This window comes from Battus philenor, unplaced genomic scaffold, assembly GCF_028537555.1.
Source record: "Battus philenor isolate CCGP_79_NKW_IND1 unplaced genomic scaffold, ilBatPhil1.0.hap1 SCAF_20, whole genome shotgun sequence".
NCBI classification, from domain to species: Eukaryota; Metazoa; Arthropoda; class Insecta; order Lepidoptera; family Papilionidae; genus Battus; species Battus philenor.
The window spans coordinates 1,013,441-1,031,213 of NW_027181683.1; the positions used below are offsets into that span (position 1 = coordinate 1,013,441).

The window sequence follows — 17,773 nt, forward strand, 5'->3', positions numbered from 1 at the left end:
CAAGCAATGATTTTACGGACTCCCCAAATCTGGAAAACGGATGTCAAAAACTTTATGATGGTATTATATGTTATTACCTTGTAAGCAAAGGATTTCTACAGATAAACCAATATATACTTTATAATTTGCAGTCGAACTGTTTGCTTCGCATGTTAGGTACGTAAAGCGAAAAACGAGATATTTCACGCTGTTGTTTCGTTACAATGTACTATTTTTTTCACAAAGAAGACGACAGTTAGTAAAAATATAATAATGATCATTTTTAGCAGTTGTAGCTCTGGGAGGAATTTCTAATTGAACTGATTAAAAAATGTTTGAATTTAAGAGTGTCCCATAAATCAACGTCAACTTAAAATATGACACGACATAATTAATAAAAATTAATATATACATAGTTGTATGAATTGCGATGGTAGGTCGCGGGTTCTGTTCTCGGGATAATGATATATATTTCATACTTTATTAATTATATAGGATTGCCACTGCTCACAAATAAGATCCTGGAGTATGAGCAGCAGCGTCCTCTGTGTACCACAATACCACACTGCGATCGCCAAACCGCCTGTTAATCGTGGCGATTAATATCCTTTCATGTGTATATTAGAAACGTATGACTTGCATTCGTTATCTATGGGCTAAGACGAAGATATTTATTCACTACACAAATGTACACGAAAATAATAGGAACCTAGTTGTCTAATGTATTTAAGTGCAAATTACAATGAAACATATAGTTAAACTTCTACGAAAATATTAAGTTATTAATTTATATATATGTAAATTAATAACTTAATAACGACTTTACCGATTTATATTTAGAACACCGAAAAAAAAAATATACCTTCATTAGCATTATCTATTTAGTCTGGCTATAAATACTATTATAATTAAAAATAAACAAAATATTACATTTGAATTTGAAACCTGTCATTTATGTCATTATATTTTCATTTTTTCGCGCCAATATAATAAAAAATGTGATTTTAAAAGAGAGTGGATTGCGTTACATAAAGTAGGTATATATATAAACACCATGAAAATTTGAAGTCCCTTAAACAACCCATAGGATTGACTAAAGAATTTTTCCATAAAGTGCATGCTGCCATTTATAGCTTGCCTCAATATTTAAAGAACTGTATTGAAGCCTTCAAATAATTTATATATGTTTAATGGTTTAAAATAAATATATTAAACTAACACACTGTAATATTATTAATGTTATGTACATTAAAAAAAGTTTTTTTTTGTAACAATAGTTAGTGATATTGATATATTGTCGTATTCTCTCGTATCTTAAAAAACAATTTCGTTCGAAATTATTGAGTACATACAATGAAATTTAAACCATAATATAATATAAGGCAACACTGAGTATATATGTCAGTCGTTGACTGTGTTATTAAATTTGAAAATGATTTTATACCTATTATAGTGTTGCCATCAGAAAATAATCTAATGTATAAAATTCTCGTGTCACGGTGTTCGAACTTGAACTCCTCTGAAACGGCTTGACTGATTTTTACCAAATTTAATATGCGCATTCAGTAGGTCTGAGAATCGGCTACTATCTATTTTCTATACCCCTAAGTGATAAAGGTTGTTCACACTTAAAAAAAAATATTTTTTAACGAAATTTTTTGTTTTTATTTTCTTATAATACAGCATACAAGAATACATACAACCATAAATTTTCACCCCTCTACGATCAACCCTTATTTTTATTTGTAAATTAAAATATCATTTTTTTTTGCAAAACAACGTTTGCCGGATCAGCTAGTGTATTATAATAATAGTTACATTTTTCAAAAATTAATTATATACGACATATACATTGTATGTAGTAATAAAAATATATGTTTGTGTCCGTGTTCACACGTATGTTTGGTTGCAGTGTAAGCTCGAAGATATGATAGCAGCGGTGAACGACTTCATCGATGACCTGCGGTGAGTTAGTCCCGTCGCGTCGCTTCCAGATAACCCGCTAACTGCACCCGCATGTATCATTAAAGCTTACTAATATATATATTAACATATACAACATATACTTGAACTAAAAATTACTATATCTAAAATTATTTCCTACATAAATACTGTTTACTCTACTTGTGGTAAGAGGTGACCACAGGGGCGGCTTTAGCTCGTGTAGCGCCCCCTAGGCCTGACCCCCCCCCCACTTCGCGGCTATAACTATTAATGTAGCCGTCGTAACAAGAAAATTTTTCATATTCCAACAACCTATTTTATAAGAAGGTATAGTTTACAGTATGGTATCAGTTACGGCCTTTTTTCTTATGACGGCAGAATAACACTCGTTGTTTTTATGCCTGTAGCATATCCAGCGAAACTAAGCGGCGAACCGCAATAGTTTCCTGATCTTAGCTGTCTCAGACGACGCCACCCGTGTGCATTGCACACCATGCACTATAGTCTAAGCCGCCTCCGGATGAACAAGTCGGTAAGAAAGCCTATAGTTATTGGGGGTAGTGCATGACCATCGTGGCGATCTTTGGTCAGACTTATATCTTGCCAAGATGATGCCCTTAGCTGCGACGTGCTCGTGTGCATAGCAGACCCTGTACTATAGGTTAAGCCGCCCCTGAATGACCAAGTCGATAAGAAAGCCCGTAGTTATTGGGGGTAGTGCATGACCATCGTGGCGATCTTTGGTCAGACTTATATCTTGCAGTGATCATCTATAGCCTAAAGAAAAGCATCGTCTGTAGGATCGGCTTTTTATCATACTTCTTTATGTGCTCTCATAGTGGTGAACTGTGTTTATTTATGATTATACAGATGATAAATCCCATAAATCAACGTCAATTCAAAATATGATCCACTTGACAAAATTAATAAAAAAATGTCGGTTAAAATTGTTTGAATTATGATGGTAAGTCGCGGGTTCTGTTCCCGGGATACTAATATATAATTCATATTCTATTTATTAATTATATAGGATCGCCACAGCTCATAAATAAGTTTCCGGAGGATGGGCAGCAGCGTCCTAGGTGTACCAGAATACCACACTGCGATCGCCAAACCGCCTGCCAATCGTGGCGATTATGGTATATCCCTTCATAGATATATTAGAGGGAGACCTATGACTTGCAGTGGGTGTCTATAAGCTGAGACAATAATATTTATCTACTACAAAAATGTACACGAAAATAATAGAAACCTAGTTGTCGAATGTATATAAGTGCAAATTATAATAAAACATATAGTTAAACTTCTGCGTAAATATATAAATTGACATCATCTGCATTTAAAAATTTAAAGATTATTTTAAATCCATCGTGATAGCACCACGAATCTCGTCCGTGCAAAACACGCACGTGTTCGTGTGACGTGATATTTCCACCACCGCTGGACACTTATACAGCTCGAGGGTGTCTGTTGTTCGAAGGTCAGCGATGACCACCTCGATCTTTGGCCCCTGAGATTAGAGGGTGATCGTAAATATTTAATGGAATCAGGCGTTACTTCGCGGAAGTCCATCCTAAGTAAGAAAAGGACCAATATTTAGCCACTTCCGCACATGCAGTGGTAGTCGTGCAATGAAATGCACCGCCCGCCAGCCCGCTGATAAATGCGTATGCGGCAAACAATGCGAATCACACAACCGCCACCGCCAAATCACTCAACACGTGTTTCACCCCTCCACGGGGCATCTTCAGGAGTTATGTTACACCGATTAGTGCCAAACACAGAGGGTGACAGTTCCTGAACCTGCCTCTGTACCGTACCTCGTAAGACATTATTAAAATTACTGACTTCTTTAGTCAACTACCCAGTTGGCAATATTATAGATTAAAAATGGGCAGAATTAACTGTCAATTTGGCTATGGCTAATTGTCACTGGTGTCATCAAGAGCACGGTTGTAACGTTATCAAGTAATGTGGTGAAGAACACGGTGGAGACACAACTATCACAAGCAGTTAATAAGTGGCCATGTTCTTCCTCATCTTATCTGTAACATACAAAGACATCTGTAACTAGACTGACATTTAAAATTAACCACCATAATGATGATGGTGGAAATAATGATTTCATAAACATAAGCACTGCTGGAAATATGCCTTCCAGATTTCAAATAGGACAGATTGGAAGAGGCCTGTATCCAGTCGCGGATGTTTTGGGGAGCGGCTAAGCTCTCCATTATTTAATGACTCTGAGGCGGATGATGGATCGATGTGATTTCAAACCATCATGATAGCACCACAAGGCTTTCGGGAGTAACGTGAACCATGCATACCCTGAAACCGGCTATCTGAAATATCACAGCACAAGACTGGGAGATACTGCGGATCCCCGCATAGCGCAGAGGGCGATCACCAGAGGGTTTTAGTTGGTAGGAATCCCACACAACCCTGTCTTCCACCCAGAAGCAGAGCATCCTGAACATCCGAAAGATTTCCCTCTGAAACCAAAAAAGAGGAGTGCCAAATATCAGTAAGCAATTATTGCAAATCGTCCTTATCAGTAACAACGTGTTTATTATTCATAGACGTATTGTATGTATACATGAATCTATTAATCATAGTCATTAGGAGGCCTAACAGGCTTTTATGTATCCTAAATAGGGGGGATTACATTGCAATTGTTATGCGTACTTGGGTTGCGAGGTTTCTATTGTGTCACGTTTGCCGAATAACATACGAATATATACTTGTGTATTCGTAATGAAATGTATGCTTTTCATTCTACCCTCTAAAATTAAAGTTTTTGGGGGTATTTCAAATTCTTTTAATTAACACTGAAAATATGCCGATCTTACCGTTTAGGACGCGTCAGTCACCGGCTACTGAAGCCTATCTAACCGTTTAGACTGCGTCAGTCACCAGTGACTGACACCACCGACCTTTCCGTGTAAGCCGCATCAGTTACCGGATTGACACCGACCTTTCCGTTTGCGTCGCGTCAGTCACCGATGACGGACAATGGCCTTTCTGTTTAGGTCGAGTCGGTCACCGGTGACTGACACCGTACTTTCAGTTTAGGTCGCGTCTGTCACCAGTAACTGACACTGATCTTTCCGTTAAGGCCACGTCTGTCATCAGTGACTGACACTGATCTTTTCGTTTAGGCTGCGTCAGTCGCCGATGAATGACACCGACCTTTCTGTTTAGGCCGCGTCAGTCACCGGTGGCTGATATTATAAAATACGATAATAAATGTAAAAATTTAACATTTTACAGGAAATTTTAATGGAATTTATTACAATAAGGTAATATTGAAATGAATACTATAGTAAAAATAATAGAGCGAATACGTATCGAAATTTCCATCTAGAATATTCTATTTTGCCAATATTGCGCGCGTGGCCTGACGGGGAAGTCCCTAAGAAACGTGACACTTAACATGTTAAGTCTATTACTATTTCCCAACAAAAATCTTAAACTCTTGTTGTCTTGTATATTATTAACGACTCATATAATGTTCAGTTGTTAAAATTAAGTTTCGTGGAAGCACTTCCTCGTCTATCCATATTGGCTTCCTCAGGTTGTGCGCTGGTTGCCGTATTCACATCGACGAATCTTGCGATTGCATCTTGAGTCTCGTCCGAAGGCCCCGTTTATGGTAGGGGAACACCATTCACCGGAGTGCCGTCGCGAGGCGCATTCCTGTGCTGACGGCGTCGTCTCCGAGCTGGATCTGTCCTCTGCCGATCCCGTTTGGATCCTTACCCTATTCCATATTGGCATCCTCAGGTCTTGTGCTAGTGTCTGTGCGGCGGTTGCTGTATTCACATCGATGAATCTTGAGATCGTATCTTGAGTCTCGTCCGTGTGATACATGCACGTGTGTAACGTGATATTGCTACCACCGCTGGACTTACACAGCCCGAGGATGTCAGTTGATATTTAATTTGATATCTAAATTATTTTATTGGCGTATATTAAGGTAATATTGCGTGGGACAAAAGTTATTCCTCATTAACAAACAATGGTTTAGTTCTCTCGTCGCTTACGTCACACATCCTGGATCGAAAGGAACTGATGACGTCTTGCCATCCTGTTCTTTGTGTATCGATTTTACATATTTCTTATAATTTTTTTAACACAAATCTTAAATTTATTTTAGTTAGAATAACTTTGTGTTGATCTTTTTTTATCGAATAAAAAAAGTTGTCACCAAAAAAATATTTGTCTTTTACGTATCATCATTTATTATATATATTATTTATTATATATTTTCAATAGGACTTTGGTTGGAATCGGCCTCCCTACTACCGCTTTGTTTCCAATTCTGGACTATATCGATTACTTCAGCTAATCATTTCATTATGTTATATATTATTTATCACCATATATTAATTTATAGCGAATAAGGTATACATTCACCGATTTAAAGCCTTATACATATAACAAAAAAGCCTTTGTATAACATAATGTTTTTAGATTTTTAAACTAAACATAGTAAACTAGCAAATAGAGTCGACGAATGGACAAAACAGGCTGCTTAGTATTCATGTCACTGAAATACCAGATCAAGTAAAAATAGTTCTATGTTCACCGCGACTGGCCACGTTTGCCGATCGATGCATACCTTGCTACAGTTTTATCTAGAAAACTAAAAATATACAATTTTGTGTCCCAATAACTGACGCTAGCATTTCGCCAAGTGCATAGAGGATTCTCGGAGTACCTTCATCAGCTTAAGCTCAAGGAGAGGTCCTCGTGCTTTGGTAACGGTAGTGCACCCTATTATTCCACATTTGATAGATTCAGGAAGGATTTGGAAGTTGACAAAAAGAGAAAGAGGACGACGATATCGCCTCTCAAATAAGTGACAAGGAACTTCGCCACGCTATTATCTGATGTTACAGTCAGATAATCAAAGAGAAAGAACTAAATATCTAGACAAAAAAAAGTCATTAGAATATAATAATGTAAAAGAGAATACGTAAAATAAATTCGAGGAAAAATGTATAATGTATAAAGTAGAATAAAGAAAAATTATGTGAAGTGAAAATTGTGGAGAAGAGAGTGAAGTGTATGAAAGAAGGAAAAGAATGAGAAAAGAACGAAAGAGATTCTGACAGACGAAAAGAACGAAAACGCGATTCAATGACCTCCGTTCTCTTACCTTCCTGCTTTTGCGTATTGCAAATGCGACTAACACACGTGCGTCGCTACAAAAAGTCGCTTTGTGCGAAAGATTTAGGTACACAAAATTTGATCTTGCTTCTAATATTTTCATTGTATATTTATAGCCGTTAGGCCTCCCCCACATATTTAAAATAGAACCAATTGGAAGTTGCACTCAGGGTCTTACGACATTCAACATGGTCGTTTTTCCAACTGATGAATGGTCGTTCTATCGCTTGGTCTCCAGAACTATATAGCCTCAACGCCCATCAATGAAAAGGTACACCACCTTTTCATTGATGGGCGATAAAAGAAATAAAGATTTAACGATGATTCATAGTTTTTATTCCAGTTAAATATTATTACTCATTTATGCTCACGTAAAAATACGTCAAACCTTGTCACATCCTATATTTCCATCTCTTTCATTCTCCTACAAGTGTTATCGAGGCGCACGGATTGACAAAAAAATATTTTAAATCTCTCTGATAATGGTTTTATGTCTCTGATTGTATAGATAACGTATCGAATGTATATCGTTTGTGAATTTGTAAAATTCGTATTGAAGACACAAGACTATGTGATATTCACCCTGGAGTATTAATAGCAGATAGATTTCTATGCTAATTTATATGAAATTAATATCACCACTAGTCAGATGGAAAATACAGGGTGATTGGTAACAACTGTATATGTGATAAGGACGGTGATGAGCTACCACCCAAGCACTTTGTAAAGAAAAATACACAAACTTACACAACTGCAGCGAAAGTATAATTTGTGTTAAAGTAGGGTGACCATCTGATTTGTGAATAAAGGACTCCTTGTGAACCAGTGTTTCATTTCTAGTCAGAACCCACAATACGTAACACTACTTTGTCTAACATTGTTAATATTTAATCTTATAAGAAATAAATAAAGGGGGCGTTTACATTGAAGTGGTGTTGCGAAAGATCACAGGATTATATCAGCAGTGGTATCTAATCGGAGTTTATCGGATAGCATCGGTTGTCGCGCTTTGTCGCGGCTCAGTTTGGGCCGCGAAGTGTTACATCTTCCACGTTACTTGAGATTAGCCAAATTTGCAGTATCGGTGAGTTTTCAATCAAATAACTATTTATTACTACATATCATCTTTCATATGTCTTAATCCTGCTTTTCACGGTATATAAAGTGCTTCCATTTACGAACTAAAATCAATTCTTAATATACATATATGTTACGAAACAATGACGTAATGAACTTTGAACTTAAAGTATATATCAGGTTTGTGACTATTGAAATAATTTATATTTAAAATTTAAGATAGATTTATTGTCTATAGCAATATTTTTCAACATTTTAAATGCCATACCTCATAGCCTTTCTAAAATTCTTATGCTCTCCTAAAGACTTGAACTCGTGTCGAGTCCTCCTTTGAATTGTCCTTATGTGAGGCGTGGGAACGACATTGGGAAACACTGATCTATTATAAAATATTACAAATAAATGAAAAAAGATATGTCGGAGAAATAACTTTACCAGTAACTTTAGGAACCTTGATGTCAGCATGTCTTTTGTCACAAACATTATTTAAGTGACAAAACAGTTTCAAAGAATGTTTTCATATTATTAGTAATAACGTATCAAAGTGTGGAGAGATATAAACGCTTCAGCCTATCGCTTATACCATTCACAATAAAAATTGCAAAGCAATTCATCTAACCATAATTCCAATTTAAAAAATCTCTATTCAACATACTATGGATTATATCTCTTATTGACCTCAAGTTATGCCTACCACCTGTTCCAATAAAATGTCTAATATCCTAGAAAAATAGACGAAATATACTCTGTATTAATTACAATATAACAATCAAGTGTTTATAAAATAATACCTACCTTACAATAAAGAATTTTCTCCGCTTGATTCTGAGGTCGAATTGGTGCAGAGGATCGAACAAGGCAAAATCGCCTCTCTTATGGGCGACGGCAATAGTCGCCCTGTATTTCTAGAATTTTACAAAATTTGTACTATACAATTACAATAGAAAAGGATAAGCCTCGGAAATAAGTCAAAAAGTAGCGAACAAGATACCATGCTAGTCGTGAATAAAGCATTATAGGTCCAGTAAATAATAATATAACAAACTGTGGTCTAGGTACATAGATAAAGGAAGGTGATGCAAGGCTGATGATTTAAATGTGAAGAAAGATAATTCTTGAAGGACAGAAGGAAATAGCAATATAAGAATTGTGAAAGATGAAAGGAGAAAGTGAAATTAAACTATAAATTCAAAAAACACTTTGCCCTAGTTGTAACGTTCTTGCTTCACACATGGTAGCAGAGAACGAGAAGTTCCCAAAAAGAGATGCCAGTATCAAAAAAAAAATAATGACGCGATTTTTTAACCTAAATTATAATAAGTTGAATATATCATAACATATAACAGAGTTAAGATGTAGTTTTAGTGTGTGTGCATCTACATATAGGTTGAATAATGTATGTGCATGAATTCAACTAAATCCTCCTTTCTCACGATAAACAACAACATTTTTAAAAAAGGTCACTGGACTGGTAATTACCATTTTTTTGCAAATTAAAATTGACAGAGAGCTTAGGTTACTCAATAGTTCCATTAGGAAGCTTGTGAGAAAGATTTATTACAAGATATTAAGACCTAATATAATGGTCAAACTATATAACAAATTATCAATTATTAAAAAGCAATACTAAAATTATATACACATATTCTAACATACAGGACGATTAGCTATATTCGTACAAGCTTGAAATCTGTGAATATATAGCTAATTTGCCAAAAAAAGGTGTAAAACATTCACATCTACTTCAAATCAAAATCAAAATATTCTTTATACGAACTTTCGAATCGTCGATCAACGTTAAATGTCGGCATTGTTGTCCCTACAGGAAGCTACCGTCGGCTCAAAACTCAACAGTTGCTCTTTACAAATATAGTTTTATAAAGAACGCAGCAATAATTAGATTCTAAGTATCAACAACATTTAATTCCACGCATTAACATCAGTATCATATTCTTAGATACAATAATATACTTTTTTTTAATAGATCAATAATTTCTGACTGTACAATATCTACACGTATAGACAGTAAACAGTAGTTATTTTTTATTTCATAAGGGCCGAAAGGTTTTCTAGTGACGACTCAGAGTCGGTAGACGGTGAATCGACAACATAGTGAAGAATGCAAAAATTCGCTTGATGATGGCAGTACAAGACCAGAGATAGTGAAGATCTTTGGGTGATGTCTATGCCTTACAGTGAACATCTATCGACTGACATATTTATACATCCAAATATTAAAAACAGTTACTTACATATATTAATATGATTAAGTTATTTATAACGACATATGTATACGAAAATTCGTTCTACCCGCACTGAATGTTTTGCTAATATTTTTTACACACAAACATGGAATGGAACAACCTACCGTCATTATTGTTTCCAGATAATTGTATCTATGATCGTCAATCATTGACCTCGTCATCGTTTAAGACAAAAGGACAAATGCTACGCCTATAAAGGATAAAAAAATATATCTGAAACATTCGATTTTTGATTTATACCATACATCAATTGAGGGTATTACCACATTAAATCTTTTACATATATGATCTATGATTCCATAACACTAATAAACTTTTAAACTAGTTTCATCTGACGTAGTTTTGCATTATATAATAGAGTTCAACCAATTTGGCGAACACGTATCTCTGTGTAATAAAACCTACCTAAGTTGGCAAGAAAGTTATGTGCGCCGTCTTCAACTAGTCGTATATCAAACGCGAGCCGAGATAAAAATTTAAAAAGGCGAGTCGACCCAGAAGCAACTAACATTTTGGCACGAGATGCGACTTTCATTACCTCCGAAAACCTATTTACTGTCGACCGAAACGAACGCTCTGCGCATTTGTTAGAATATGTTTACTCTTATGTAACTTATTAGCTGTTTACTTCAAATTTTCTCAACTCTCTATTCTTGGAAAATCTTTTAAGTGATCTTATATCTTTTTTGTAAATGGAGGGCACTTATAGTGGTATATTTCCTGAAGTGGTAGGTATATTCTTATAGGTGTCTTCTAGTGGAAGGTTTCTTGTCGTTGTAGGCCTTGTGTAAGAAAGGTAGTTCTTGTAGTGGTGTCTCTTTTAGTAATATGTCTCTTTCAGTGGTAAGTATTTTGTGTGTATAGGGGACCTGACACTATAAAATACCTTGAAGGGTTCTAGTGGTATGTGTCTTATAATGGTAGATTTCTTATCGAGGTGTCTTTAAGTGGTATGCTTCTTTTAGAGGTACGTTTCTTCTAGTAGTAAGTTCTTGTAGGGGAAGGTCTTTTGTAGTTGCAGATCTCGTGTAATGTTAGGTGTATTTTAGTGGTAGGTCTTTTTTACGGCAGGCGTCTTATGGTGGTATGTTTCTTCTAGTGGTAGGTATCTTTTGTAGTGGTAGATTTCTTATAGAGATAAATATCTTTTAGTGGTATGAATGATAGAGTTTGTGAAGAATGGAAGAAGAGTATGAAAATAATAAAAAAAGAAGTGAAAAATTTTAATAATTAAAGTAAATCCCTGTTCCCAACAAAATAGGGGTGGAACGAAATAAAAAAAATACATACATAGCTTAGAGTGAAAAGGCTAATTTTGAAAAACTAGGCATATGCCGATTGATCGTTGACCTAGATTCATTGGATTTCAAATTAACGGATTATTAATATACATAAGTTGTATGTAAGATTATCCAGAAACTATAGGCTTTAATATAAATGGAAGGCAAAGTTAATACCGTAATCATTCCGATTCCGATGTTTAATTTTCTCCAATGCAATTTCTTCTGTCCACTTTCATTATGATGTTCTTAGAAATGCAAGCAATCATGTTAAAATACATTCGCACGCAAATGCAATCATGTTGTTAAAAAAGTTCAATACACATGTGAAACGTAACATTCTTAACGTGGATAAGCCTTTTTATTACTTTTACTATACTTTAATTGCATTAAACAATTATATTTGGGATGTCTGTCAGAGGGGTATCCCCAGCAGTGGACGTTTTGAGATAATCATAATTAAACGCTTATATTAATCAGACGCCTAATAGAATTATAGACAAAAAAAGTTGTATTGTCTGTGCAATTGCAATTTATTAAAATAAACTAAACTGTGTCTGTGATTAGACTTCCATTCGTTCTCAGTGAGTGTGGTTGTGGAAAGAGGGTGCTTGAGTTTCAACTATATATATATATATAGTTGAAACTATCTATATAGTTGTATATATATATACAACTATATATATAGTTGTATATATATATACAAGATCCCGTGAACGTTTTGCCAAAAAAATTAAAGTTTTTAATTAACAAATAAATAGGGGTCGATCGTAGAGGGGTGAAAAATTAGGGTTGTATGTATTTTGTAAACTGTATCGTAAAAAAATAAAAACAAAAATTTTTGTCTAAAAATAAGAAAAAAATTAGGGGTGGACCAACCTTAACATTTAGGTGGATGGAAAATAGATGTTGTCCGATTCTCTAGCCTGGCCGATATGCGCGCTAAGATTCACGAAAATCGGTCGAGCCGTTTCGGAGGAGTTCAGTCACGCACACCGTGACACGAGAATTTATATATATATATTATACAATAGCATTTTTTATTGTGTAAATGATTTAAATTATTCAAGCTGCCTAAATAGGGACATAGCCGCATTATGGGAAAATAACTTTCTGACCGCGATGAGTTCTTTCGCTCCTATAAAATAATTTTGCTTATCAAGCACTAATTATTATACCATTTTAGAAAATGGACAAACTGAGTTAGTTTTTAAAACTATAGACAATAATGGTGTAGTACATTATTTCTTCACAATGAATAGTTAAAACTTGACAAAGAGTAAGAAACAAATATTAAAATAAATTTTAATGTTAATTTTCATTTTTGAGTAAATTACTAAAAAAATACACAAAAATACCTTAATCTATAAATGTTATGAGCAAATTACTAGTCGCTGTAAAATTTTCGAAAAAAAATATTGATAATTTTCACAGTGTTGCCAACCCTAAAATATTTTTTTTTATGTTGGACATCAGGGTTGACCCCAGTTTACAAATTATCCACTATTTATGATAGACCCTGTATATATAAATTTTTCATTGGCTATCAGTCAACTAGTTAGAAGTTGAAAAGTGTTTAAGTAAGAAAAGGACCAATATTTAGCCACTTCCGCCGCATCGCCCGCCAGCCCGGTGATAAATGCGTATGCGGCAAACAATGCGAATCACACAACCGCCACCGCCAAATCACTCAACACGTGTTTCACCCCTCCACGGGGCATCTTTAGGAGTTGTAACTCTGTGTTTGGCACTAATCGGTGTAACATTGCACGACTACCACTGCATGTGCGGAAGTGGCTAAATATTGGTCCTTTTCTTACTTAGTATGGACTTCCGCGAGGTAACGCCTGATTCCATTAAATATGAAAAGTGTTTGTTTGTTGTTTCGTGTCATACATTCTTTCTTCTTACCCGAATATCGCCAATATGACATGTACTGCGCTGCACGCTTTACTTTGTCGTCTTTTGTCGGCTTTTACTGTCGTCAATCCATCTAGTGAGTCGCCTACCCACGCTACATCTACCGACTTTTATATTAAATAAATATACTATTATCATTAATATTAATTAATAGTGAAAAATATTATGGAATTTATTTAGTTCGACCCGTACGGAATTTAATTGGGTCAAAATTAGAAATTGAAATTTAAGCACCTTTCCGTTGTCAGATTGATCTGAAATTTGGTACACACATTTAATTTAGATGACAATACAATATAATAAAATTAATAACATTATAAATCTAAGATGGCCGCCGATATTACGCGCGAATTACATATTTTTCCTTTACCCCCTCAATATGGGTATCAAATGAAAGGGCTACACTAGTAAAATACGATGATTATGTCAAAATTTAAAATTCAAGATGGACGCCGTTCCAATATGGCGGACTAGGTACATATTTTTCCACAACCACCACAATATGGGTATCAAATAAAACCGTATCACTTAAAAGTTTTTTAAATGTATTTATTATAAATTAGTATGAACAACATAGCATCTATACAACATCGTAGCATATATACGCGTAATATATATTTTCGGATAATTTTCGTCTTTTTGATAAAAAACAGTTTGGTATTTCAAATGGAACGTTATCGAATTGTCTAATCGCCTACGTAGTTACTTAGGTATGTGTTGTCACGTGTAGATTATAATTTTTAGGCTAATTTAAGTGATTATTGTCAAATTCCTTACGTTCTTGTGCTATAAATATAATGAGAGTTTTTGACAAAAATATTTTTGAAAACCTTACCCAAAAAAACGGACGATGTTAATCCTATTAGGGAAAAGAAATAAAATCTTGAGAAAATAAATATCCTTGTGTATATATCGCAAAGAATATATCAATAATGTGGCGCAAAAATTATGTCATAATGTGAACGTATCCTAATTTTTTACAAATGGCGCCAAATGACACTGTGATTTATCATCTTCTCTCTTTCTTTTTATCTCTTTTGTCAACGTCATCAACGTTACGCTTTCATGTGAATTTTTTTAACAACAGGGATGGTTTTTGTTTAATCTATAACAAAATGGCTGAAAATTCAAATTATGACATTACTTTTGCACCACCTGTTATGTGTGTGTGTATATATACATATAACCCTTTCGTAATCAGCACCGGAGTTAGCCGGCGTCCACCTTGTAATGTGGGCTTATGTGTAGATCCCTGTTTTTTATCAAAGCCAAATAAATTACTAAAAATTATCCCTACTTCTATTTTTAATTAAGTAATATACCAGGAAAAATCTTTAAATATGTAACACAAATGAGAAAATTCTAACATCAGCTTACCGTCATGCAATGTGTACACTTCGCGGCGCACATGGCCGTTTTCCTTAGCGTTACTTGGGCGAAACGGAATGCGGTAAGGAAAGGGTTAAAAAAACTCCTTTACCGATAAAACCCCCCAGTCGTCGTCCTTAGAAATTTAGACAAGGATCTCCGGCAGGCAAGAAATCTATATAGCTGCTCTGATGAGTAAGCTTTCCTTATCCAAACGTCGTATTTCTCACCTCCTCAATGATTAGAGCTATCTGCGCAGAAATTTCTAATTCTACCCACAATGACGGTTTTAAAAACCAATATTAACTTTGATTAGTCAAACTAAAACAAGTTAAATTTGTAAAAAAATAAAGTAATTATTTGTAATGCATTGTATTTAAAACGAACAAATGTAAATTTAAATGTATTTTCTATAATTGACTCGAATTGAATACATGACTTCATTTTCGAATGTTCTAGAATAAGCAGTGAGTCATATACATGATCGAGCAGTTCCGATATCAGAAATTAACCGCTTCAGCTAAACTGTTAAACCTTTGTATTTTCTTTAAAATTATACGAAGGCATTGGGTTTATTTGTTCAAAGAATTTATTGTCATAAAACTTAGATTGAGTCAAGTTTTATTACATTTTTTTTACATGGCCACGTATTGGAGACTTCTCGTTCCTCCTTTTATTATATTAAGGCTTTATTTGTGACAGTAACGTTACAAAGCGGATGTAGATATATTTTTCATGTTTAACTTTTAATGCTCTTTCTCTTTTCCTCACAAATTATTTCTCTCTTTTCCCCATATCCTTCATAAAGTCTTTCATTCTTCACGTTCTGATCTTCTTTCACGCGTCGCCTTTCTTTCCTTGTCTACATTCATATTACAATGGTTTTTATTCCGCAACATATATTTGTTTTCTTTATTTAAAATATTTAAAAATTGATAATCTATAGCGATGTTTCCCAATGTGTGCCTATGTGGAGCCCCACGTTGGGTCAACTTGATTGTTAACGGGGCAAAAAACAAAATGGACTCCACACGACTTTAACCCATCTACGCGGGACTATTAAAATGCCATGTTAAATTTTGATTATGAAATAAAAGAAGCCGTTTAATAAATGCATTTAAACATTAGTATCTAAAAATATTTATTTAAATGATTTGATGACAAATATTTAGCCACGTCCGCACATGCAGTGGTAGTCGTGCAACAAAGTGCACAGCCCGCTAGCCCGCTGATAAATGCGCATGCGGCAAACAATGCGAATTACACAACTGCCACCGTTAAATCACCCAACACGTGTTCCACCCCTCCTCGGGGCATCTTCAGCAGTAATGTTACACCGATTAGTGCCAAACACAGAATTGGACTCTGTGTTTGGCACTGGCACCGCATGTGCATTTATCAGCGGGCTGGCGGGCGTTGCACTGTAGCTATATATTGGTCCTTTTCTTACTCAGTAATAATAAATATACTATATATCTAGTTTATAAATAGATCAATAGAAAAATAAAAAAAAATCGTAATCTGTACACGATTTGATGAGGTTTTATTGTGGCAGCCTACAGACGCAAGGCGTCACACGGATTGCCACGCTGATTGTACGCTAATGATATATAATAATAAATACGCCGTGAAATGATAAGACGGATTACGTAAGTACCGCTTCGAATAGCTATTGGTACAGTCAGCTACCCACAATGTTATAATATGAAATAACTAATTAGATAGGTTCAAAATGTGCAAATGAACCGTGGTACCACAGCGGTAGAGAACTCAGACTTACAATCATAGGTCGCGGGTTCGATTCCTGGGATACAGTCTAATATAAGAGTGCCACTGCTCGAGTTTTTTGAGCACGATGGTCAGCAGCCTTCTCTGCGTATCATAATACAACTCTACGATAGCCAACCAGTCTGCCAAAGTGGCGATTATGGTATAACCACTGATATATCTAAGGGAGACCTAATAGGATTGTCAATGCTGCCCAAATGGCATTTTTAGATTCCTCGAGTTTGAGGTGGCAGGACGCAGAGAGCGCCTGGCCTAGGACCTCTAAAGTAGCGAAGCTCGAAGGCCATGCAGTGGTCGTCTATGAGCTGAAATTAGACATTGTATTACAGCTAAAGTAATATATTTATATTCTCTACCTGTCAACGCATTTGGAAGAAGGTGGTGCAGAGATAACTAGAGGGTGTTTAAATGTCGTAATAGAAATAAGAATAATCAAAACATATAAAATACTACATACAATGTAACTAGTAAATTCTGTGCTAAGCTTTACATATATGTGTTGTCGTCTATTGTCTATAGCTTCATCGGAAACGAGTTCACGGAACGGAGGGGTCCGAGAACGATATACGCAGTGGCGTAGCTATGGTATTTGGGGCCTAGGGCAGATTGGGGCTTGGTGCCCCCCCCCCCCCAAAGAGTCTAAATAAATTCAAAATTCAGAACTTAGTTATTCAGAATGTAGTTTTTTTTTGGTTCAAAATAATAAAAAGAAAATTCCAAAAAATTATTTTCAACTTTGGTCCCCCTCCTGCTTGTGGTGCCTGGTGCGGCCGCCCCGCTCGCCGCCCCCTAGCTACGCCACTGGATATACGTGTTGTCGCTGTCAAGTTCTCTTCATTAATGTCGTTTCTACCGCGCGTTGGCCCGTTTTATATGTTTACGAACAACTAGCGCCATCTGTCGACGACGGCGTAATTGCAGAGTTGCGACATATATAAAACACACTCTCGCGCATATTTACATATAAATAAATAAGGC

The 17,773-nt window shown here is 35.4% G+C and overlaps 1 protein-coding gene across 5 annotated transcripts in view; it reads left to right on the forward strand.

Annotated features, from left to right (window-relative positions):
- Positions 1-17,773, forward strand: part of LOC137923069 (juvenile hormone esterase-like) — a 53,380-nt gene that overhangs the window by 29,624 nt on the left and 5,983 nt on the right. For 3 of the 5 annotated variants that reach the window (XM_068766197.1, XM_068766195.1, XM_068766194.1), the window contains one exon: positions 1,892-1,944. The exons of 1 other annotated variant lie outside the window; for it this stretch is intronic. In XM_068766197.1, coding sequence (XP_068622298.1) covers positions 1,907-1,944 — 38 coding nt within the window. In that variant the 5' untranslated portion in view covers positions 1,892-1,906. Of the gene's footprint in view, positions 1-1,891; positions 1,945-8,107; positions 8,183-17,773 lie in introns of those variants that run through there. One more of the 5 variants, XM_068766199.1, reaches the window with a different exon arrangement.